This window comes from Balaenoptera acutorostrata, chromosome 10 (assembly GCF_949987535.1).
Source record: "Balaenoptera acutorostrata chromosome 10, mBalAcu1.1, whole genome shotgun sequence".
Classification (NCBI taxonomy): Eukaryota; Metazoa; Chordata; class Mammalia; order Artiodactyla; family Balaenopteridae; genus Balaenoptera; species Balaenoptera acutorostrata.
The window spans coordinates 33622983-33649079 of record NC_080073.1 but is presented as its reverse complement, the minus strand read 5'-3'; the positions used below and the strand labels follow the sequence as shown (position 1 = coordinate 33649079).

Sequence of the window (26097 nt, the reverse complement as noted above, 5' to 3'; positions counted from 1 at the left end):
TCCCAGGCATTCTAGCTCCAGAGTCAGCTAAGAAAGATAACAACAACACTTAACTTCACTGCCACCATGACCAATTGGTCTATTATGTTTTGTGCTCTGACTGTACCTTGCTCTCTGCAGCCTCTGTACTTTCTCTGATAGTTCTCCTGGCCAGTGAGCCTTCCCTACTCCTCTGTTCCTTCCATGTCAAACTTATTCACCTCCAATCCCATCTATCCCATGAAGTCTCTCTGCCACTCCACAGTTTTCTTACCTTCCTCTCTTAATTCTCCAGAACTCTCACTATTTGAAGACAGTCAGATCTGGATTTGAGTCCTGACTTTGCCACTTATTAGCTAAATAATTTTGGGCAAGTTACTTAACCTCTAACGGCCTTCTTCTTCTCATGTAACAAATGGTAGTGAATATACCCCTCATTATGGTTATAGTGGATCTCTGTGATTTTACCTGCCTAGCACCTGTTCTGAACAGAACTCCTCTTTTTCTTGTGGGAGATCACCTGTCCTCAATCTCAGCCCAGCAGATTTGGGTGACGTTAACCCTTTCCCCCTAGGTTCCAGGTAATCATATAACTTGATCCTGGCCTGCCCAATTTATTTATTCTATCGGCCTTTGAATTTTTGCTAGAACTACTCAGAAAGAACCTTTCTCCTCCCCCTGTGGTGGCTGCACTTATAGAATGTAGGTTGGCTGCTGGTGGCCATAGTTGGCATCACTGTGGACAGCCTTCCTGAGACTCAAGGCAACAAAGAGCAAAGCATGCCTGTGAGTAGAATGAAGACAGTTTCCTGATGCCATTGCTTGAATATCTGCCTGTAGTCAGACCTGAATTCCTCTCCTGACCTTTTCAGTTGATTGAACCAACAGATTCACCCCCACTTTTTTATTTTTTATTTTTGCTTAGTTCAGGTTGTTGTGTTCCTATCACTTGGAAATAAGACTCCCAACTAACCCAGTTGACATAAGAATTTAATAGGTGCTATAAAGTACATAGCACAGTACACAGCATACTGAAAATTCAATAAATGGTATCCACTACTGTTATTGTTCCTCTACATTAGTTTCTTGAAGGCAGGAAGACCTGAAGTCAGATCTATGTCCACCCCTTACTAGGATGCCACTTCATAACTTTTCTGAGACTCTAGTATTACCTGATATAAAATTGCCAACATTACTGTTGAGGAATAAATAAGAATACATGTCTGACAAGGCAATAAAATTCTGCAAATTTTAGTTATTATTATCTCAGTTTGTAGGCTCTAATATAACATCTCATAAGATTCATGGGAGAATTAACACCCAAAACCCTGGGTGTCAAAAACATTGAGGAAGCCATGGATTCAAATAAACTACAAGTCCATCTTAAGACGATCCCAGGAGTGAAAAAAGGACCTGATGCTACTATCATGCTATCCAAATCAGGCATCGATGTAAAGGGGCTTCACTGACACCATTAAGGCACCTCCAGGACACAAAGAAAAAAGAAACTAATACTGACTAAGTAACCACCTTGTGCCATGTTCTGTGCAAGACATTTCCTTAGATTTCCTACTCTGGAATAATTATTTATTTCTCTTTTGGTCAATTAAAAAAATGAATTATGAGTACATATTGAAATTATCTAACTTCTTCTATCTCCAAGGAGGAAACCTAATATATAACTAGAGAAAGACACTAATTAATAAGCAGAATTTAACATGAACTCTGGCCAACTCGAACTTGAACTGCTCTGTTTAAAGGCACACTGGAATAAATAAAGGGACTTCAAAGCAAATGCCCCGTTTTAGCTTGAATGTTTTATTGAACACATGGGGAGAGCTCTTTTGCCAAAAACAGGGATGGTTAATGAGGAAAAATTGGTGTTTTCCATCAGCCAGTTGGTTTCCGAGATAGGCCATCCATTCAGAGATAACTATATTCCACAGAAAAGACAGAATAATGATCACAGCCTTGGAGTTTTGAACACAACAAAACCAGTTCTGTAAACTGTCTGAAGTCAGTTTAATGCATCCTCTTCCAAATACTTTCTGTGATAATACTCATACATTTCCCTTCTGACACCAAAACAAGTTCAATATAATTCTAAAAGGAAGACATTTCTGTTTGAAGCTTCTTGCCAAATCTATAACTGCAGCCCTTGCCTTTTAAGGTGAGGTACAGGAACCAAGACACTGTGTGTAGCATTAGTAGTCTCCACCGTAGCCGGCCTTTCTTGGGCACTATTTTGAAAATGATGCTTTGAACTTGAAAGACCTATTTGGCTCCCTGGGAGTACACTGTTAGTGCTGGACTCAGAGCAAAGGCAAGTCCACCATTTCCATGCATATTTTCCCACAGCAAGGAGTACATGTTGGAGGGAGTCAATCTCCAATTATTTAAGGGTTAAGAGGAGAAGGCTGGGCTCACCTGCAAATGCTGCGAGTTGTCAGCCATGCTATCCTCTCGCCTGCGGACTTCTTCCAGTAACTGGGCATTCTTCTTTTTTTCCAACTGTTGATTGTGCTTGAGGTTGGCCACCTTCTTATTCTGATCCTTCATATGCCTGAGAAAAGTCAGCACAGTTTGGTTAAATTCAACCACTGGAAGATAATGTGTTATCATAATAGAAGTACTAAGTATAGAATATTTTGCTACGGGTTCAGAAAAATTTAGGACCTCAGAACATTCCATTCATTCAACCACAAGTACGTCTTGAGCACTCATTCAATGCCAGGTGCCAGAATGGCAATGAGGCTGCAGTGGTGAATGAGAAAGGTAAAGTCTTCATCTTCCTCACGGAGCTTGGAGTCCAGTGGGGGAGACAGACAAGTACCAAGGAGACACAACTTAGGATTCCTAATGTTGAAGGAAATAAATAGGATGCTGTGAGAGATGATGACGTGCATTATGTGTGGACAGGCAGTGGGGTGTGGGAATGACTGCAGTCACTGCGGCCAGGGAAGCCTCCCTAAGGAGACGAGACTATGGGTGAGACTCGAAGGATCCAGCCAAGGAGACACTAGTGGAGGAGTTCCTCAGGTAGAGAGAACAGCAGGTGCAATTCCCAAGGCAGGAAAGAACACAGTTACTTCTATAAACTGGAAGGCTGCAGTGAGGTTAGTCCAGGCAAGGCGGGGGTGGGGTGGGGTGGGAGCGTGGGCAGGAAGGTGCGGGGTTGGGGGAGAAGTGAGGTAGGAAATGGGGCTGCAAAGGTAGGTGGGACTCAGGGCACAGAGGCCCCTGTGGTCTGTGATGGGGCATTTACTTTCTTCTAAGTGGTTGCTTTTCTAATTACTATTATTCTTTTGGATCACATTCCTATTTCGAGGTCATAATCTATTACTTTGATTTTAAAATAATAATTACAAGGCTCCAATCAAATACACTGTCACCACTTAGCTCAAACAGAATAACACTTTGGCTAATCACCATGTTAAATAAAGCCCGGGTGCTTGGAATAAAAGATCTTAATGAATCTATAGGATGTCAAAGTGCAAAATCATAAAGTGATCAAGTGAGTAAAAGACTAAAGACAGAGGACAGGTTAAAAAAACGTGTGTGTGTTGGAGGGAGTTACAGACTTAATGTGGACTATTTCACCAGTAGTGTTTAGCAAAACATTCCACAGATTTAGGCAACCATGTCGACAGCAGCTGCTATAAATCTAATCCAACACATGAGGAGGCAGGAGGGCAGTACAGAGAGCTCAGAAGCAGTGATTCCAAAAGAGGAGAGCCACAGAGCAGAATCACTTGGGGTCCTTGCTAATCCCTCTGTGCCCTCTCCCCAGCATTGCTGAGTCAGCGGCTGTTACTGAGCCCTGACTCCCGAAAGAAGCGTATTGAGAATCACTGCTCTTGCAAAGTTATGAATGAGATGAAAACTAGATGATAAACAGCAAACATGTCCAGAGGAAACCATTCATAACCAGGTGGAAGTCACGCTCAACGAGAAACCCTTATTTCTAGTCCTCATAAAATTATATACTCCCCTACTCCCTCCCACTCCAAGAAAACGAAGTTCAAGAGAATTGTTTATTCAGCCAAAAAATCTATTAGAAATCCTGCTAATAAAAATATTCAGAACACTTTGGCTCCTTATAAATATTTACAGAACCAACTGAAGCAGTGATTTTAATATTCCTGGTCGCACTTATTAAGGGGGTAAAAGGTGAGATCGAATAACCATCTTCTTAGTCATTATTTGGATTTGATAATCACTGCCTGATATTTCTCATTTTTACAGGATACAGTAATGCATACATATGAAACTATGAACTAAGTCTACTCACTAATCTACTTTTAGGAGATTGTCTTTTGGTTACTATAAAGATCTTAAGAATGGCCTCTTGCTTCCTAACTGAATAAGAATATAGTAGTTCCGAAGCTCATGCTAACCCAGGGCAAGCACATTTTCTAGTTGCTTAGGAAATAAGATCAGTGCTCAGTAACAGAATGTGATGGAGAGGTCAGCAATATTAGGGAGGCTGTTTAATTAGAGAACATCTTTATAAAGAAATATTTTTTATTACTTTGAAATACACACTTACACAGAGCTAATTGCTAAATATTTCCCCTGCAAGTACCAGTGATAAATAAAATTGATTATTATTACAAACATCATTTGCACTGTTAAAAAACTCCCACATAGTTCTTGGAGCAGTTTGAACATATTAGACCTTACCTCCTGGGATACTGCGTGTTTTTTCAATCCAAAAAGAAAAAAACAAATTCAAAATCCATGCATCCCTGAAAGCTTTCCTGAATTAAGAATGAGTAGCTAAGAAAAACGAGAAGCTGAAGTTCAGACTCTGTGATGGAGGCTGATCATCAGCATTCTCCAACCATTCCTTCAAATACTGTCTTACTTAGGACACCAGTGATTAGAAAAGAAAAGCTGGGTTTTGAATGGCACTGCTTAGGATTTGGGCCAATTAGATCAGTGCAGAGTAAGGTGATAAGAATGACCATCTTGTCTCTGTACACGTGAACATCAAGAGATACATACACAGTGTTCAAACTCCTTTGCAGGACTGCTATGGTTTTCAAATGTATTTCTATCATTGGAAGTGATTCTTCTAGTAAAAGCCTACTTGAAAGTTAAAAAGGGAAGGAAAAATTGCTCTACCAGAGGTAGGATAGAGGTAAGGAGTAGGGGGGCCTAGGAACAGGTGATCAGCACCTCATCTACTAGACAATCTCTCTCAGGTGCCCCTCAGGGAAGCCATAAGTCTGCCTGAAGCACAGGTCAGAAACAGCAACTTACAGAGTAGGAGGAGAGACAGGGAGGCAGATAGAGAAGTCATGAAATTTAAAAATTTGAGATCCCTTGGAGAAGAGTAAATGCACCCACAGACGCTCACTAGAAGGAATGACCATAGTGATTTTTGCTACTAATAAATTTGACATTTCCAAGAATAGAATCTGTAAGTGACTTAACAGTCCTCTTACCACCAGCAAGAGTAAATTCACACTGCATAAATCATGCTAAACTCAGTACAGATCTCAATTGTCTCTAATTTAAGAAGGCAGAGCTCCTGGGGATACAGACTGCAAAGCCCTCTGGCAATACTGCCTCAGGGGAAGGTGTCATTGACACCCACCTCCCAAACTCCCACCCCCTAGGCAACTCAGGCATTCCAAGGCTATGCCAGAGACTGACCTACTCCATGTTTGGGAAAAGAAGGTTTTTTTGGAGTGAACTTTTTCTGAAAGGAAACACCATTAAAAATATATCCAAGGCACAGTTTTTCTTTTAAAAAGCAGTTACGGGATCGGGGGGGTGGATAGAGGTTAGTTGGAGAGCACAGTGATAGGGTCAGTTTTCAATGTTTGCCTTAAATTGACCAGTTTCATAAAGCAAGTCATGTCACTTTTCAAAATTCAGCCATCATTAACAAATTTGGACTAAATTTAAAAATTCCAACAGGTATTAAGATCAACAATGGCTACCATATTAAGAATGAATGCCTGACGTTTCTCCAAAGAAGACATCCAGATGGCTAACAGGCACATGAGAAGATGCTCAACATCACTAATTATTAGAGAAATGCAAATCAAAACTACAATGAGGTACCATCTCACACCAGTCAGAATGGTCATCATTAAAAAGTCTACAAATAACAAATGCTGGAGAGGGTGTGGAGAAAAGGGAACCCTCCTACACTGATGGTGGGAATGCAAATTGGTGCAGCCACTATGGACAACAATACGGAGGTTCCTCAAAAAACTAAAAATAGAGTTACCATATGACCCTACAATCCCACTCCTGGGCATATATCTGGAGAAAACTATAATTCCAAAAGATACATGCAGGTGTGTGTGTGAAAAAAAAAAAAAAGATTACATAGAATAATTAAAATTTCTTCTTTGTTTTGTCTATTACTATATCAATTCAGTGAGAGTAACTCATGATGTTCATGCTAATTAGCAACTTTAATTGGAAATTATAAATGTCTCTTTGACAATGAAAAAAAAAACAAAAAAAAAAAACAAAAAAAATACATGCACCCCAATGTTCACTACAGCACTATTTACAATAGCCAAGATATGGAAGCCACCAAAATGTCCATTGACAGATGAATGGATAAAGAAGATGTGTGTGTGTGTGTGTGTGTGTGTGTGTGTGTAATGGAATACTACTCAGCCATAAACAGGAATGAAATTATGCCATTTGTAGCAACATGGGTAGACCTAGAGATTATCATACTAAGTGAAGTCGGAAAGAGAAAGACAAATACCATATGATATCACTTAGAAGTGGAATCTAAAATATGACACAAATGAACTTATCTATGAAATAGAAACAGACTCATAAACATAGAGAACAGACTTGTGGTTGCCAACGGGGAGGGAGGGTGGAGAGGAATAGATTTGGAGTTTGGGATTAGCAGATGCAAACTATTATATAGAGAATGGATAAACAACAAGGCCCTTCTGTATAGCACAGGGAACAATATTCAGTATCCTGTAATAAAGTCTAATGGAAAAGAATACCAAAAAAGAATGTATATATATGTATAACTGAGTAACTCTGATATATGGCAGAAATTAACATAACATTGTACATTAATACCTCAAATAAAATAAATTTTAAAAAAGGAATAAATGAGCAGAATTTTGCTATTTTCACTAAAATAGTCCATCAAATTAAAATTAGAAAGTATTCTCTAACTTGCTGTTGAGAGAGCATCAGGCCCTCAAAAATATTTATTTGAATGAATGATGCTTGCACCTATGTCACTGTCATCTCTCTATGTTAATATCTAATAGATACTATAATATTTTTTGAACTTAGAAACCATATCAAATACTTTCAAAAATTCTACACCTTCTCTGAAACTCAGAATAAATACTACTTTCACCAGGTTTGAGATCTCTTTTATTTAATTAAACCTTTATGATTTTTAGTTCTCCTGCCTTTAATACCATACTTTCTCCCACTTACCATACTGTGTTTGAGGGCTTAGTACCTCTCTTCTTTCTTTTTCTTTCTTCCCAAAGGAAAGAGAACTGTTCTCTAGAATTACATAGCCTGGAGCATAGGACAGGAGATGCATATGTTTCTCTACGGGTAAGTGTACATTTGCATATAAACTAGAAGATCAAAACTTCCCTTTTAAAATCTCCGCAGAAACAAGATGTCATTTTTTACCCATCTGCTCTCAAAAGCTTTAAAGATTGATAACATCCATTGTTGGAGAGAATGCAGGAATCCAGCTCTCTCACATGTGGTCAGGAGTGTCATTGACAAAAGCATTTTTGGAAACCAATTTGTAAGTATCCACCACAGCGTACATACCTTTTGCCCAAGCAAACCCACTTCTAGGAAAGTAGCCTACAAAAATGCTTGCACATGTGCACAAATATATGTGTACAACAATTTTCATAGTAGCACGGTAAAAGTAAAAATTTGAAAAATGCCTAATCGTCCATCAGAAGGAAACTGGCTGAAGAAATCAAGTACATTCATACTACAGAATCCTAAGCTAGCTAAGGACATTAAGGCAAAACTGAAGTATGGACATGGAAAAACGTTCAAGACGTATTGTTAATCAAAAAAGAAAGCAGGTAGCAGAATAATACATATAGTCTGACCTTATTTATGTTAAAATATAAAAGCCTACTGGGATGTGTATGGGCACACAAATGGAAATGGCAAGTATATATACTCCTGGAAACTCCACACCAGTCTGTAAACAATGGTTATCGCTGAGAAGGGTAACTGGACTGGAGAAGGGGGAGCTTTCACAGTTTACTGTATGTATTTATATGTGTTTAAGTGAGGTATAAATACAGACAAGGAAAGGCACAGATACTAAGTGCATAAGTCAATGATTTTTGACTAATCAAAATATAGAGCCTAGCCATCACCCAGCCTCACGTCCCTTCCCCCTGCCCTAAAGTAATCTCTCTTCTAACTTTTATCTATATGTATTTGTTTTGTCTATTCTTGAACTTCAAAGAATCATGCAGTACACGCTCTTTTGTATCTGACTTCTTTGACTCAAGGTAAGGTTTTGGTATCACTCATATTGTTGTATGTAAGCTCCACCTTACTGCTGAATAGTATCCCATTGCTATGAATATACCACAGTTTGATTAGCTATTCGCTTCTTAAGTGGATATTTAGGCTGTTTCCAATTTTTTACTGTTAAGAATAAGCTTGCAATGAACATTCTTGTACCAGTTCTTCTTTTCCCCTGTGGACATGTTTTCATTTCTCTTGGATAAATAACTAGATGTAGGTTTAACTCATAGTGTAAAATGGTACAACCACTGTGGAAGATAATTTCTGAGTTATATGAATCTTCCAGGAGCAGCTGCAGTGCAGGGGCTAGTAGCATAAACTCTGGAGCCAGACTGCCTGGGTTTCCATCAGAAGTCCACTACTTTATAGCTGTGTGACCACAGGCAAATTTCTTAACCTCTCTGTACCTCACATATAAAATGGAAATAATTGTGGGTAACTCATAGAGTTATTGTGAAGAGTTGATGAATTAGTACAGGTGAAATGCTTAGAGCAGACTACAGTATGTTCCCTCTCTCTCACACTTAGTTTACAATATGAATGTAATCATGTCTTGTGCAATATTGTGAACACATACTTAGTGTCTTGCTTCCCACACCAGAATAGCAGGTATTCCAAATACCTCAGGCAATGGACTTTGGAATGCATTACTAAACCCTTTTTTGTCATACATTTAGTTTCCACTTGTGATTTCCTTAATAATAAGATAAGTTACATTCTTGGAAGGTTATCCTAATGAAAGTGTTGCAGGAAGGTAACGACAAGCATGGGTAAGTGAGCTGGGATCCTGAAGTGACTGCACAAGTAGATGGGCCACACACACACAATGGAAGCTGACAATGAGTATTGCATACAGAATTTCCCATAATAAAAGCTTTTACTTTTAACCACTGAGATGATCCCATTTTTTTTTAAGGCTTGTAAATACCATTCAGTACTTCAGCATAGCTATAAATTTTAGAAAGCTATCATAAATATTCTAAAGATATTTTTACAGCATGCACAAATGTGCTGAATATCATGAGCATGATATTCCTTCCTGAAAGAGAAAGTATCTGGCCAGCTGTGGCTACTTGAATCTAGCCCTCCCCACCCCCCAACAAAGAGCAACAAGTAGGGTCAAGGTCTTAGGACTAAGTTCCAGAACGAGCCAGATCTCTTGGACTTTGTATTTTGCAGTATCCTCTCAAGAGCAGCCGACCAGTTTGGCCAGTAGCTTTGACGACTGCCTAGGTCCTTGCCAAAACCCTTCAGCAGGATGCCCACTATCTCCCCATGCTTTCCTTCTTGACTTCCCTCCTCAATAGATTCCCCGTCCCCTCCCTACCTATAGTCCTTTCTCCCTTCATTCCCTGGAGGTAAGTACCCTCCCATCTCCCTCTTTTCTGTTCCCACCTCCTCTGTGGTGTCTGGGGCTGCACAAGGCTCCAGAGACAAGGCCACCTTCAGTTAAAGCACATGATGCCAACACACCTTAAAGTGACATCATTTATCATTTACCAGGACAGTTGGATATACCCAGAACCTGATAATATAGCTAAAGAAAGAAGGTGTTAAAGGGCAGGGAGTGTTCAGATTTGAAAACCTGAGAAATGGATCTTCCCAGAGACAAAGAAAGTCCTAGCTTTTCACCGTATAGTATTGGGTCCCACCAGCAAAACTCTCCTTGGAGGAGATGATTCAATAAGGCTATTCCTCATTCAGTCTGATGAGAATCATTTGAGACAAATCAGGTGAAGAAACAAGACAGTAAGATGCCCAAGACCAAGGACTTTGCTGCCAGATTGGCTACATTCTCATCACAGAGGCGTCCCTTACTAAGCATGTGACCCTGGGCAAGTTATCTCACTGGGGGATGAGGGTATTAAATGATTTCATAAGCCTAACGCTCTTAAAACAGTCCCTCGCACACAGTGGGTAACTTATAAATGTCAGCCTGATCCCCCTGACCCAAATAACCCTCTTCTAAAGTGTATATCTACTCCCCTCATTGCTGATTTCCCCACATGAGCCAGGAAAACCTAGAGAACAGATTACACAGCAGAAGATGGTCACAATCAGCAAGAGAAGGGTTTGTTTTTCTAATAGATATTTCACTTTGGGGGACGTTTCAAAGGGCTGACTCATTTCAACTGTTCTCCCTTACTCCAGCCCTGAAGAATCTCCTCCATCCAAATATCAGTGGAGCACTGCCCTAAGTATGAACGGAACCCAATGACTGACAGCCTAAGCTAAAGAGAGTAGATGACAGGGGCCTGTTAGAGAAGACCCCAGGGATAGAGTGCAGAGAGAGCCAGCCCTCTCTGATGCCCCCTTGCCCTCTTCTAGATGCACTTGGTAGGACTGGCATCCACAGGAAATTCAAATGTAAAAGGCAAGGCCTGTTCTTCATCTGTCTCTGAACTCAATGTTCAATCCATGGGCAATTAATAATAAGGCACCCTTTTGTCAAGTAGACCATATCAGCTGTAAGGATCACATGATTATCTAAGAAGCTTGGCTCCAATTTACTATTTACCAAGTAAATTTCACATCATTTGGTCTCCCAAATAGGTCTGGTGACCCAGAGGGCACAGCCTGGTCATGTAGGCCTGAGAACAAGAATTCTTCTACAGTGAAGAATTCAATCTCATAAAATGAATATCAATTTATTGTCAATGAAATGGTACCCAGTCAAAGTAGAAAGAAATAAAATGAAATTGGACTGACAAATATAACAGGGCATTATTACCCAGTAAAAACACAATAACAACCTAGAGTTGTCATTCCTATAAAGTCATTCTTGAAAGTAAATTGAAAATCTAAAAGGTTGAGTCCAAAAGAAATGAGCTGTGTTTCTCTTTCCTAATTTAATTTATATTCAATAGACAGTTTTTAAAAATCTACACAGTTCACAGCAGGCTGATGGCTTGTTCTCATTTATGCTGCTGGGAAAAGCTTTCTAAAGTCTAAAAACAAGGATCACGGCAGTGTGGGAAGACACGGAGTTAGCGTCTCCCCACACCTAGGGTGCCTGCCAGCTGCTGGTGGGGTACTCTGATGCCCAAGGAAATGGGAGGAACCCCAAAGTGAACCGGTAGGACATAGGGGGACTGAGGGGGGAGAAGTGGAGGCCAGACAGGATTGGCGCCTCTGAGGCCTGGGAGATCAGGAGAGGCAGGCAGGAGGAGCCATCCAGGAGGAGCTAGAGAGGAGCAGAGCGTGTTTGCCCCGCCCACTCAGGCCCAGGGAGCCTGCTGAGCTCCCAGGCCAGTCCCCAGCCCTCCAAAGACCCCTCCAGGCTGCGTGGGTCCCTGGGGGCACAGGAAGGAGGCCCTGGAGACCAGGAAAGGCAGGTGGGAGGGGACCTCCCAGACCGGAGGAGCAGGAGACAAGAGGAGGGCGTTTGCCCTGCCAACTCTAGACCAGGAAGCCTGCTGGGCTCCCAGGTGAGGTCCCCTGCCCTCTGAGACCAGGGCTGGGGGGCATGCCTGGGTCCCTTCTGTTCCTTGAGCCTAAGCCCCACTCCCATAGCCCGCAGGGCCTTTTCCAGCGCTGTGGGTACTAGGCATAGGCCCCACCCACCGCCCAAACCTCAACCTTGCTTAGGCCCCACCCTCCACAGCCAAGGCCTTCCCCCCCACTTTCTTTTCCCTCTTCCCTCCTCCTCTTTTTCACTATTGTGGTACTGATGTACATTCCAGTTTTTGATTCATCTATATTTTTATTTTTATATTCTTTCTAAGATATCTGTTAGTTTCCTAGTCTAATTTTATTTTTTACTTTGTTATTTTTCTCTCTCACTCTTTTCTTTTTTTTTTTTTTGCCACCCCACACAGCTTGTGGGATCTTGGTTCATGAGCTGGGGGTCAGGCTGAAGCTCCCGTAGTGGGAGTTCCGAGTCTGAACCACCGGAATAACAGAGAACCTCAGACCCCAGGGAATATTCACCGGAGTGAGGTCTCACGGAGTTCCGCATATCAGCACCAAGACCCAGCTCTACCCAACAGCCTACAAACTCCAGTGTTGGAAGCCTCAGGCCAAACAACCAGTAAGACAAGAACACAATCCCATTCATTAAAAAAAAAAAAAATGAGACGGCAAAAAAATATGTTACAAATGAAGGAGCAATGTAAAAACCTACAAGACCAAATAAATGAAGAGGAAATAGGCAATCTACCTCAAAAAGAATTCAGAGTAATGATAGTAAAGATGATCCAGAATCTCAGAAATAGAATGGAGGCACAGATTGAGAAAATACAAGAAATGATTAGAAGATCTAGAAGAACTAAAGAACAAACAAACAGAGATGAACAACACAATAACTGAAATGAAAAATACACTAGAAAGAATCAATAACAGAATAACTGAGGCAGAAGAACAGATAAGTGAGCTGGAAGACAAAATGGTGGAAATAACTGCCGAGGAGCAGAATAAAGAAAAAAGAATGAAAAGAATTGAAGACAATCTCAAAGACCTCTGGGACAACACTAAACGCACCAACATTCGAATTATAGGGGTCCCAGAAGAAGAAGAGAAAAAGAAAGGGTCTGAGAAAATATTTGAAGAGATTATAGTCGAAAACTTCCTTAACATGGGAAAGGAAATAGTCACCCAAGTCCAGGAAGCATAGAGAGTCCCATACAGGATAAACCCAAGGGGAAACATGCCAAGACACATATTAATCAAACTACAAAAAATTAATTCAAAGAAAAAATATTAAAAGTATCAAGGGAAAAACAAAAAATAACTTATAAAGGAATCCCCATAAGGTTATCAGCTGATTTTTCAGCAGAAACTCTGCAGGCCAGAAGGGAGTGGTAAGATATACTTAAAGTGATGAAAGAGAAGAACCTACAACCAAGATTACTCTACCCAGCAAGGATCTCTTTCAGATTCAACAGAGAAGTCAAAAGCTTTTCAGACAAGCAAAAGCTAAGAGAATTCAGCACCATCAAACCAGCTTTACAACAAATGCTAAAGAAACTTCTCTAGGCAGGAAATACAAGAGAAGAAAAAGACCCACAAAAACAAACCCAAAACAATTAAGATAATAGTAATAGGAACATACATATCGATAATAACCTTGAATGTAAATGGATTAAATGCCCCAACCAAAAGACATAGACTGGCTGAATGGATACAAAAACAAGACCCATATATATGCTGTCTACAAGAGTCCCATTTCAGATGTAGGGAAACATACAGACTGAAAGTGAAGGGATGGAAAAAGATATTCCATGCAAATGGAAATCAAAAGAAAGCTGGAGCAGCAATACTCGTATCAGATAAAACAGACTTTAAAATAAAGACTGTTACAAGAGATAAGGAGAGACACTACGAAATGATCAAAGGATCAATCCAAGAAGAAGATATAACAATTATAAATGTTTATGCACCCAACATAGGAGCACCTCAATACATAAGGCAAATGCTAACAACCACAAAAGGAGAAATCGACAGTAGCACAATAATAGTAGGGGACTTTAACACCCCACTTACACCAATGGACAGATCATCCAAACAGAAAATAAATAAGGAAACACAAGCTTTAAATGACACAATAGACCAGATAGATTTAACTGATATTTATGGAACATTCCACCCCAAAATGGCAGCCTTTCTTCTCAACACTTTCTTCTCAAGTGCACATGGAACATTCTCCAGGATAGATCACATCTTGGGTCACAAATCAAGCCTTGGAAAATTTAAGAAAATTGAAATCGTATCAAGCAGGTTTTTTTTTTTTATTAAATTACATTTATTTTTTTTAATTTTTTATTTTATTTCTGGCTGCTTTGGGTCTCCGTTGCTGCGTGTGTGCTTTCTCTAGTTGTGGCAAGTGGGGGCTACTCTTTGTTGCAGTGTGCAGGCTCCTCGTTGAGGTGACTTCTCTTGTTGCAGAGCACAGACTCTATGCACGCAGGCTTCAGTAGTTGTGGCACATAGGCTCAGTAGTTGCGGCTCGTGGGCTCTACAGCACAAGCTCAGTAATTGTGGCACATGGGCATAGTTGCTCCGTGGCATGTGATGTTCACAGACCAGGGCTTGAACCCGTGTTCCCTGCATTGGCAGGCAGATTCTTAACCAGTGCACCACCAGGGAAGCCTCCAAGCATCTTTTCTAACTACAACGCTATGAGATTGGAAGTCAATTACAGGAAAAAAACTGTAAAAAAAACAAACACAGGGAGGCTAAACAGAGCACTACTAAATAACCAAGAGACCACTGAAGAAACCAAAGAAGAAACATAAAAAAATACTTAGAAACAAATGACAATGAAAACATGATGACCCAAAACCTATGGGATGCAGCAAAAGCAGTTCTAAGAGGGAAGTTTATAGCAATTCATTCTCACCTCAAGAAACAAGAAAAATCTCAAATAAACAAGCTAAACCTACACTTAAAACAACTAGAGAAAGAACAACAAAGAAAACCCAAAGTCAGTAGAAGGAAAGAAATCATAAAGATCAGAGCAGAAATAAATGAAACAGAAATGAGGAAAACGATAACCAAGATCAATAAAACTAAAAGCTGGTTCTCTAAGAAGATCAACAAAATTGATAAATACTTAGCAGGGAGAGGATGCAAATCAATAAAATTAGTAATGAAAAAGGGGAAATCACAACTGACACTGCAGAAATACAAAGGATTATAAGAGACTACTACAGGGCTTCCCTGGTGGCGCAGTGGTTGAGAATCTGCCTGCCAATGCAGGGGACACGGGTTCGAGCCCTGGTCTGGGAGGATCCCACGTGCCGCGGAGCGGCTGGGCCCGTGAGCCACAACTACTGAGCCTGAGCGTCTGGAGCCTGTGCTCCGCAACAGGAGAGGCCGCGATAGTGAGAGGCCCGTGCACCGCCATGAAGAGTGGCCCCCACTCGCCGCAACTGGAGAAAGCCCTCACACAGAAACGAAGACCCAACACAGCCAAAAATAAAAATAATAAATAAATAATAAATTAAAAAATTAAAAAAAAAAGAGACTACTACAAACAACTCTATGCAAATAAAATGGACAACCACAAAGAAATGGACAAATTCTTAGAAAGGTACAATTTTCCAAGACTGAACCACGAAGAATTAGAAAATATAAACAGGTCTATCACAAGTAATGAAATTGAAACTGTGATTAAAAATCTTCCAACAAACAAAAGTCCAGGACCAGATGGCTTTACAGGCGAATTCTATCAAACATATAGAGAAGAGCTAACACTGATCCTTCTCAAACTCCTCCAAAAAATAGCAGAGGGAGAAACACTCCCAAATTCATTGTACGAAGCCACGATCACCCTGATACCAAAACCAGAAAAAGATACTACAAAAAAAGAAAATTATAGACCAGTATCACTGATAAACATACATGCAAAAATTCTGAACAAAATACTAGCAAACAGAATCCAACAGCAGATTAAAGTGATCATACACCATGATCAAGTGGGATTTATCCCAGGGATGCAAGGAGTCTTCAATATATGCAAATCAATCAATGTAATACACCACTTTAACAAATTAAGGAATAAAAACCGTATGATCATCTCAATAGATGCAGAAAACGCTTCTGACAAAATTCAACACCCACTTATGATAAAAACTCTCCAGAAAATGGGCATAGAGGGAACCCACCTCAACATAATAAAGGCCATATATAACAAACCCACAGCAAGCATCATACTCAATGGTGAAAAACTGAAAGCATTTCCACTAAGATCAGGAACAAGACAAGGATGTCCACTCTTGCCACTCTTATTCAACATAGTTTTGGAAGTCCTAACCATAGCAATCAGAGAAGAAAAAGAAAGAAAAGACATACAAATTGGAAAAGAAGAAGTAAAACTGTCACTGTTGATGACATGATATTATACACAGAAAATCCTAAAGATGTCACCAGAAAACTACTAGAACTAATCAATGAATTTGGTAAGGTTGCAAGATACAAAATTAATGTACAGAAATCTCAGGAATTCCCATACACCAACAACAAAAAATCAGAAAGAGAAATTAATGAAACATTCCCATTTACCACTGCAACAGAAAGAATAAAATACCTAAGAGTAAACCTGCCTAAGGAGATGAAAGACTTGTACTCAGAAAGCTACAAAACACTGATGAAAGAAATCAAAGATGACATAAACAGATGCAGAAATATACCATGTTCTTGGATTGTTTCAACATTGTGAAAATGACTATACTACCCAAAGCAATCTACACATTCAATGCAATCCCTATCTAACTACCAATGGCATTCTTCACAGAATTAGACCAAAATATCTTACAATTCATATGGAAACACAAAAGACCCCGAATAGCCAAAGCAATCTTGAGAAAGAAAAACGGAGTTGGAGGAATCAGGCTCCCTGACTTCAAACTATACCACAAAGCTACAGTAATCAAGACAATATGGTACTGGCACAAAAACAGAAATATAGATCAATGGTACAGGATAGAATGCCCAGAGATAAAACCACGCACCTATGGGCACCTAATTTACAACAAAGGAGGCAAGAACATACAATGGAGAAAAGACAGCCTCTTCGATAAGTGGTGCTGGGAAAAGTAGACAGCTACATGTAAAAGAATGAAATTAGAACACTCCCTAACACCATACACAAAAATAAACTCCAAATGGATTGCAGACCTAGATGTAAGGCCAGACACTATAAAACTCTTAGAGGAAAACACAGGCAGAACACTCTATGACATAAATCACAGCAAGATCCTTTTTGACCCACCTCCTAGAGAAATGGAAATAAAAACAAAAAAAATGGAACCTAATGAAACTTAAAATCTTTTTCACAGCAAAGGAAACCATAAGCAAGACGAAAAGACAACCCTCAGAATGGGAGAAAATATTTGCCAACGAAGCAACTGACAAAGGGCTAATCTCCAAAATATACAAGCAGCTCATGCAGATCAAAAAAACAATCAACCCAATCCAAAAGTGGGCAGAAGACCTAAATAGACATTTCTCCAAAGAAGATATACAGATTGCCAACAAACACATGAAAGGATGCTCAACATCACTAATCATTAGAGAAATGCAAATCAAAACTACAATGAGGTATCACCTCACAACAGTCAGAATGGCCATTATCAAAAAATCTAGAAACAACAAATGCTGGAGAGGGTGTGGTGAAAAGGGAACCCTCCTACACTGTTGATGGGAATGTAAATTGATACAGCCACTATGGAGAACAGTATGGACGTTCCTTAAAAAACTAAAAATAGAACTACCATATGACCCAGCAATCCCACTACTGTGCATATACCCTGAGAAGCCATAATTCAAAAAGAGACATGTACCACAATGTTCATTGCAGCACTGTTTACAATAGCCAGGACATGGAACCAACCTAAATGTCCACTGACAGATGAATGGATAAAGAAGATGTGGCACATATATACAATGGAATATTACTCAGCCATAAAAAGAAACTAAACTGAGTTATTTGTAGTGAGGTGGATGGACCTAGATTCTGTCATACAGAGTGCAGTAAGTCAGAAAGAGAAAAAAGGAATACCGTACGTTAATGCATACATATGGAATCTAAAACAATTTTTTAAATGGTACTGATGAACCTAGTTGCAGGGCAGGAATAAAGAGGTAGAGATAGAAAACGGACTTGAGGACATGGGCTGGGAGTGGGAAGATGATGTGAAGTGAGAGTAGCATCGACAAACATACACTACCGAATGTAAAATAGTCGGCTGGTGGGAAGCAGCAGTATAGCACAGGGAGATCAGCTCGGTGCTTAGCGATAACCTAGAGGGGTGGGATAGGGAGGATTAGAGGGAAACTCAAGAGGGAGGGGATATGGGGACATGTGTATGCATATGGCTGATTCACTTTACTGTGCCACAGAGACTAACATAGTATTGTGAAGCAATTATACTCTAATAAAGATCTATTAAAAATAAATAAACAAATAAAAGTGAAAACAAGGATCAGCAAACTTTTTCTGTAAAAGGCTATCCAGTAAATATCTTAGGCTTTGGGGACCATATAGCCTTTGTAAACAATATTCAACTTTGCCTCAATTTTGTCATTGTAGCATGAAAGCGGCCACAGATTAACATGTACACAAATGGGTGTGGCTGTACTCGAATAAAACTTTATTTATAAGAACAGATGGCAGGGCTGGATTTGGTCCATGAGCCAGAGTTTGCTGAACCCAGGTAATGATAATCACAACAGCAAATGCTCACGTCACATAATGTGTTCTAAGCACCTTACATATATTAGCTCACTTAATCCTCACAATCCTATTAAGTGGGTCCTTTGATTATTCCTCTTACAGGTGAAAGTTACAGAGTAACTGAGCAGCAGAGGCAGAATTCTTAGTCATTCTGGCTCCAGAGGCCACCCCCAGCCCTTTAATTACTGTGCTGTGCCAACCGACTGTGGAGAGTGTTGCAGAGTTCCTTCACACCACTGTCCCACCACCTCTTCTCCCAAGCAGCCCCAGAAAGCTCTAGTGAGCAGAAACAGACATTCTCAGGATACAACCTCTGTTCTGTAATCCAGCTACTTTAAGGCACACTGCACCAAACTTCACAGCATGCCCTGAGCAGCAACTTGGTTGACTTGTAGAGAGCTAGATACATATGAGATAATTACCCAAGAATATTAGCTTTCCACCAGGGGAGATTTGGAGTGCAAGGTGGGAGTTTAACAGCTTCAAACTTCATGGTGGCAGCAATAGTTACTGAAATGAAGACCCAGCTATGAAGCAGAACACAAAACCAACAAGGACGCCACGCAATTTCCCTATTAATTTCCGGTCCCTGGACCTGTTAACCTCAATGTGACCATTTTTGAACAAATTATTAGGTTTTATGGATGAGTCTACCTCCACAAGTAGAAATGTTTAGTGCATTTCATATCCTGGGACTTCACTGCCTCATAATGAGCTTGGTTTTTCTTCCTGTACAAACATTTAATCGGAGACTAAGAGTTTGGAGATGATAAAGTCAGTGAAGATGAAAGTAGAAGCTCAACAAAAATGGAAAGTAAGAGAAAAACAAAGAGGCAAGGACAGTTGCACGATAGTAACAGATCTTAGGACAGAACTTCTGGGACCATGGGGGCAAACCCAAGACATAGCGCAGACCTAAGATTAAAACTCCTGCCCTGGGGCTTCCCTGGTGGCGCAGTGGTTGAGAATCTGCCTGCTAATGCAGGGGACACGGGTTCGAGCCCTGGTCTGGGAAGATCCCACATGCTGCGGAGCAGCTAGGCCCGTGAGCCACAATTACTGAGCCTGCGCGTCTGGAGCCTGTGCTCCGCAACAAGAGAGGCCGCGATAGTGAGAGGCCCGCGCACCGCGATGAAGAGAGGCCCCCGCTTGCCACAACTGGAGAAAGCCCTCGCACAGAAACGAAGACCCAACACAGCCATAAATAAATTAAAAAAAAAAAAAAAAAAAACTCCTGCCCTGTTCCCTCCTCAAATTTTCTCCTTGCATATCATTCACTTCTTTTCAAATTAAAAAAATGCAATCTGAACATTTTAAAAACAAAACGTTTGTATAGTTGCCACAATTCCATGGAGTACTGTATTCTTATAAAAGCCTCTGATTCCGCCATTAGACATAGGCACATTACAGCCAGTTTGGTAGGATGCCAGCTGTATTTACCGTTTGGGGTACTATAAAAAACATATGGAAACTGTGAAAATTGAACACTGGGCGGCTAATGTTGGAGGAAACCAACATTCCACAGTCTGGCCAGAGGTTGGAGGTGATTTGCCCAGACAATATACAGTGAAAGCAACCTGTGAGCACAGGGGCACTTCATGTATGCAAGACCTATTTTTATTGCATTCAACCCGGAATAGGGCTGTAGCAGCCCAGACATAAAATAAAGCAAAGGCATAAGAAGATAAAAATCTTACATGCTGATTTTCCAAACTAGAGTACAGAAATAATGTGTCAGAATTTATATTATTTCCTGTCAGAAAGCAATGTTAAAATATTGCTAAACAATAAAAGCACCCTCTGTTTCTCGATGTCATGTGTCAGGCACTGTGCTAAGAACTGTAAAAATATAATTTCAGTTAAACAAAACAACATCCTTATATTAAAAGTATTTTTATCCCTCTTTTATAGATGAAGAAAATGAGGCTTAGCAAGGTTAAGTAATTGGCCCAACATAATACAGTGAATAAGCAGGGGATCTATAATTTGAACTATCATTTCTATGATGCCTAAGCTTATGGTCTTATCTATTATGCTATATAAAAATCATAAAATACTACTCTACATTATTAGGAAATCTTTGCCACAAAAGTACATGGGGCATTCTGACCAGACCAAGATATTCCTTTTTTTTGAGAGCTACAATCTTTTTTTTCTAAGAGGGAGCAAAGCACTAGCCTCAATAAGTAAGTTGTACTCTCTTTAGGATCTGGACGTTCTGAGGCATGGCTTATCAGACCTTCCCAAAGATAGACTAACACCAAATCAGTTGATGCCTAACAAATTACCACAAATTTAGCAGCCTAAAACAACACATTTATTATCTTACAGCTTCTGTTAAGTCAGAAGCCCAGGCACAGCTTGGCAGGTCCCTCGGCTCCTGGTCTTGCCAGGCTAAAATCAAGATGTTAGCCAGACTGCATTTCTCATCTGTAGGCTTAAATGGAGAAGAACGTGGTTCCAGGCTCATTCAGGTTGTTGGAAAAATTCCTTTCTTTGCAGCTGTATGAATGAGATTCCTAACTCTTTCCTGGCTTTGGCTGTAGGCTGTCCTCAGGTCCTAGAGGCTGCTTGTAGTTCCTTGCCATATGGTCCTCACCACAGGCAGTTCACATGGCTGTTTGATTCTTGGAGGCCAGCAGGAGAATCTGTCTCTCCAATCTGCTAAGGTAGAGTCTTATCATGGGAGTGCTGCCCCATCACTTCTGCCATATAACATACCCTATCCTAGAGAGTGGCATCCATCAGTTTACCATATCCTATTAGCGAGACGTAGGTCACAGGTCCTGCCCACACTCAAGTGGAGGGGATTATTCAAGAGTGTGAAAATCAGGGGGCAGAGATTATGGGGACCATATTAGAATTCTGTCTACCATATGTCCTAGCCAATAGAATTTTTCACAATTATGGAACTGTTCTACTTCTATGCTGTCCAATATAGTAGCCACTTGCCACGTGTGGCTACTGAATATCTAAAACGCAGCTAGTAGAACTGCGCAACTGTAGAACTGACTTTTCAAGACCATCTAATCTTAGTTAATGTAAATGTAAATAGTCACATGAGGCTTGTGGCTACCATGCTGGACAGCACAGATTTGGACATTAACCAATGTCCAAATTATATGCTAATTATTTTTTAAAACTTTTTAAACCTTTATTTTGTTTGTGCTAATCTTTCAAAAGATTTCCCAATTTTTTACTGCCAATTTCAAACATTTCTTGGGGACTATTTACTTCAGTATGTACCCAACAGACTTCATTTTTCCATTTCCCAAACTTCTTCCAAACCATTTTCACCAATGTAACCTAAGGCATCTGGAAGGCCTAACTTATGGCCAATGAGGGGTTATGGAAATTTATGCATCTTTATACTTTCCCAAGTATTTATCCCCATGACAACACACTGCAAAAATATATGCCTGTTCTTTCCACTCTTCGTCTCGTAACTCAAACCTCTTGTAACTCTTAGTCTAATGTCAATGAGTAAAACAGAATCAGTGGTGGGTGGTGGATGAAGTGAAAATCAATGAAGGATAACCAAGTGGCAGAATTATCAACAAAGAGGGTGCAAGCCACTTCCCCCCAATTGTATGAGAAGACAGAACGAACCACTTCCCCACACAATTGCCTCAACACAATTAACCACTTCCAAAATCCATCACTGTAATGCCACCTATTTCAGTTTCACTTGATGATGCTTTTCTTAACTCAGTGATTTACAAAGTGTTATGTCAGCACTAACCCTGGAGGATGTTAATAATTGTTACCAAAACAAAAACAGAAAACAAAACAAGAAAAGAAGGGTTAGGATTAAATAAGTCTTGAGAGCACAAAAATAAATGTGAACTAGTTTCTTATGCTGCAGGACTTTTCAGAGCCTTTACTATTATAAAGTGCACTGTGAATCCCCAAAAGGGACATGGTAGGATGTTTATTAGACTTATTTGATCCAAACCCTTTTCCCCCCAGGATCTTCCCACTGAATTATTGCTCTGAGGTACAAAGTCTGAGGAATAATAGTGTTAATCAGGGTTTCCCAAACTTTAGTCATTAGTGTATCATCTCAATGATTTTTACTATACCATGCACTACCTGCATTACTTACTTAATATTTCTCTTTAAATATTTTTATCTTACATACCTTTTAGCCTTAGACTCTTTCTAAGCAAGAATTAGTGTAACCATATGTTTGATCTGCAAGTTATGATGTTCTAGTACAAAGAGGCATAGCTAATAAAATATATAAATATTCATCTGTACTACCTAAAAGCATCCTAATTTTTAAACACATAACTAAAGACAACAAAGATTCCTGGGTACCAGTAAAGCCACAGCTAAAAATGATAGATACAGCATTTAAGAACAAGAGGAACAAGAACCATGTCTCTGTCTTCCCGGTATGGCTGATGAGATTATTGCTCAGAGCAGTTAAGTGGCTTGCACACACTCACTCATGTCTAAGATCCTCAGCATCACTGGGAATTGCCAGATGAGCTATGAGGTAAAAGCAGTTATGTCTGGTTGCCACTAAGCTGGTCCCCAGGTTTCATCAATTACAGCTTCTTGAAATGTGTCCTTGTTCAGTACTAAGGCAAGACACCCTCTGCTGTAGTTCAACATCTTCATATTCCCAGGGACGTGCAGATGGTTGACCTTCACTTTCCCCTTAAGAAATTGCAGCCCTGGGCTTCCCTGGTGGCGCAGTGGTTGAGAATCTGCCTGCCAATGCAGGGCACACGGGTTCGAGCCCTGGTCTGGGAAGATCCCACATGCCGCAGAGCAACTAAGCCCGTGAGCCACAATTGCTGAGCCTGCGCGTCTGGAGCCTGTGCTCCGCAACGGGAGAGGCCACGATAGTGAGAGGCCCGCGCACCGCGATGAAGAGTGGCCCGCACTTGCCGCAACTAGAGAAAGCCCTCACACAGAAACGAAGACCCAACACAGCCATAAATAAATAAATAGATAGATAGATAGATAGATAGATAGATAGACAGACAGATAGATAGAAATTGCAGCCCTGACCAACCTGGGGATTCTGCTTGAAAGCAGAACAATGCCTCTCCTTTGCTTTTCAAAAGCAGCACCAAAAGGCCATCCAGGTGGAATCCGGAGGGCCCTAGGTCAGCTCTAGTAGCTTCAGGTAGCAATAAAGCCAAAGTGACAGTGGGACAGAGTGAGCTTAAGAGCCATGCCTTGGCACCTGACTGCAGGGGTTCAAATCTCAGATCAACCATTTCTTCACTGAAGGACCTGGGACAGGTGAATTATTTTTCTTGTATCACTTTCCTTATCTGCAGAATAGTATATGAACAGTAAAACAATACTTACTCAAAGGAGAACTAAGAGAGAGATAAGGCATGGAGAATGCCTGGCATATAGTAAGGGATCTATAAATGCCACCTTATAGTAATTTTAATGATAAGGAAAAGAATAATAACAATAAGAGTGGCTTAGGTTCTCCATACACCCAGGCTGGCTTACTGTAGGGGACAGACACCTTTACTCAGTGACACCTGTTAAAGGATACTGCGTGCTGGACAAAGCTATTGAAAGAAGGCCCCCATCCCCTCAACCCCATGCCCCAGGACTCACAAAGCCCCAAGAAAATGGCACCTATCTGAAGTCCTGGGTTATCTCAGCTTCACAGTTAAAAGTTCAGACCTCGGGAGGCAGTGTGACGGGACTATTGAAGGCTTCTGGAGGTGGCATTTGGGCCACACGTCTGCCTCTGCCCCTATTGGTCATGTGCCTCAAGTCTGGGGTCTGATCTAAATTGCTTTAAAAGCAATAACGATATAAAGATGTGGCATTTCTTGACCCCCTGCGTTTATGGAGCAGGACTTAGCTCTGCTGTATAAGTTAGAACAACTCCCAGCCACTTCACAATCATAGAATACATTTGGGCAGCTTTTATTCCATCTGTCCTTCTTTGTGAATCAATACACTCCTGTTCTCTCAATTGCCCCTGTGAAAAGGTCTTCTACTTGATAACAATTACTCAAACCAAAACAATCAGAGAATACCAAGATCCAGCCTAGACTTCTGTCATTTCAGGAAGATTCTGAAAGACAGTGACCTCTCAGACCTCCTCCAGAACCTATCTGCAGATTCCTGACCACAGAATCATCAACCTTCCTTCTCATGCTTCCCTTTTTCTGACCCAGTCTATTTCCTCAAGGGATACATCTTCCATACTAGAGTTGTGATAGGATCTTTACTCGGAGGGATGCAGGAAAATCCTGAGCACCCAGTTTTTCATCTCCTTTCTAGTTTCCATCTGGATGGCAATGCTTCTGGAGCTCCCAGAGGCAGGGTGGCCCAACTTTTACGAACGTTCTCCCATCTAAAACCCACAGAGCAGCCACCAACACTCAGGGTCATAAGCATGCATGCTATAGAAGGTAGCATTTCATCAGCATCTCTCTGGACTAGACAATGTGCATGTTTAACCCTCAAGACCACTTTGTGATGTAGGTACTGTTATCCCTATTACAGACCAGAAATATGAGGATGAGCAGGTAACCAACGTGCTTAGAGGACTCTTCCATTTAGAAGGAGGCAGAGCTAAGTTCCATCCCAATCTGTTATACTCCGAAACTCATGTTATTTTCCTAACCTATCATGGCTATTCTTGCATTTACCTCACTTGCTAATTTCGCATCATAGCTAACAAGGATAATCCTTCTACCAAAAACACCACTACCCAGCTGTAAGACTGTTTTCCCAAAGCCACGTCACCACCACTCCCCATCAGCAGTTCCAAGCATCTTCTCCTCTCACCACAAAAAACTCAGCAAATATGTGTTTCCCACATCAGAAGATACACACGTACATATACACACACACACATGTACCTACATATATATGTACACACGTAAGTATTTAGTTCACATACACATACTACTTATATTTATTTCACATAAACATACACACCAATATACATACATATTTATTTATTTCACACACACACTCCTGCGAAGTGCCTGTGAAGGCATCTCTCCTTTAGGCAAAGGCTCTATCTGCTATATAAAAAGACACTACAAGAGACTAAAAACCATCTAAGACTGTGAAGACAGATGAACAGACTAGAGGAAGCCTGCTCTAACACTCCTCATATCGCATCCAAGGAAACCATTTACCCAGCGAATGGCTAAGGTTTGGGGAATAACTGAAGTTTTATAGTTTTATAAAATTCCTACAGGATAGTGATGAATGACTCTATTTAATGTAGCTATAGTGTAATTTAGAAAGGATAACTAAAGTTACACTGTATAAACTGATCTTTCTACACAAGTAGGTAATATCTTATTTTTTTTACTTTTATGAGAAAAACACCTTCAATATTAATTAAATGAATGTAAAAATACTTAAGATTCAAGATAAAGCATTACAAAAAATAAATTCACTTGCAAAAA

At 40.4% G+C, this 26097-nt stretch overlaps 1 protein-coding gene across 4 annotated transcripts in view; it reads right to left on the bottom strand.

Moving 5' to 3' along the window:
- The window catches only part of ERC2 (ELKS/RAB6-interacting/CAST family member 2), a 974163-nt gene that overhangs the window by 454369 nt on the left and 493697 nt on the right, over positions 1-26097 (bottom strand). For all 4 annotated transcript variants that reach the window (XM_057555674.1, XM_057555676.1, XM_057555675.1 and 1 more), the window contains one exon: positions 2407-2542. In XM_057555674.1, the coding sequence (XP_057411657.1) occupies positions 2407-2542 (136 nt within the window). The remainder of the gene's footprint in view (positions 1-2406; positions 2543-26097) is intronic.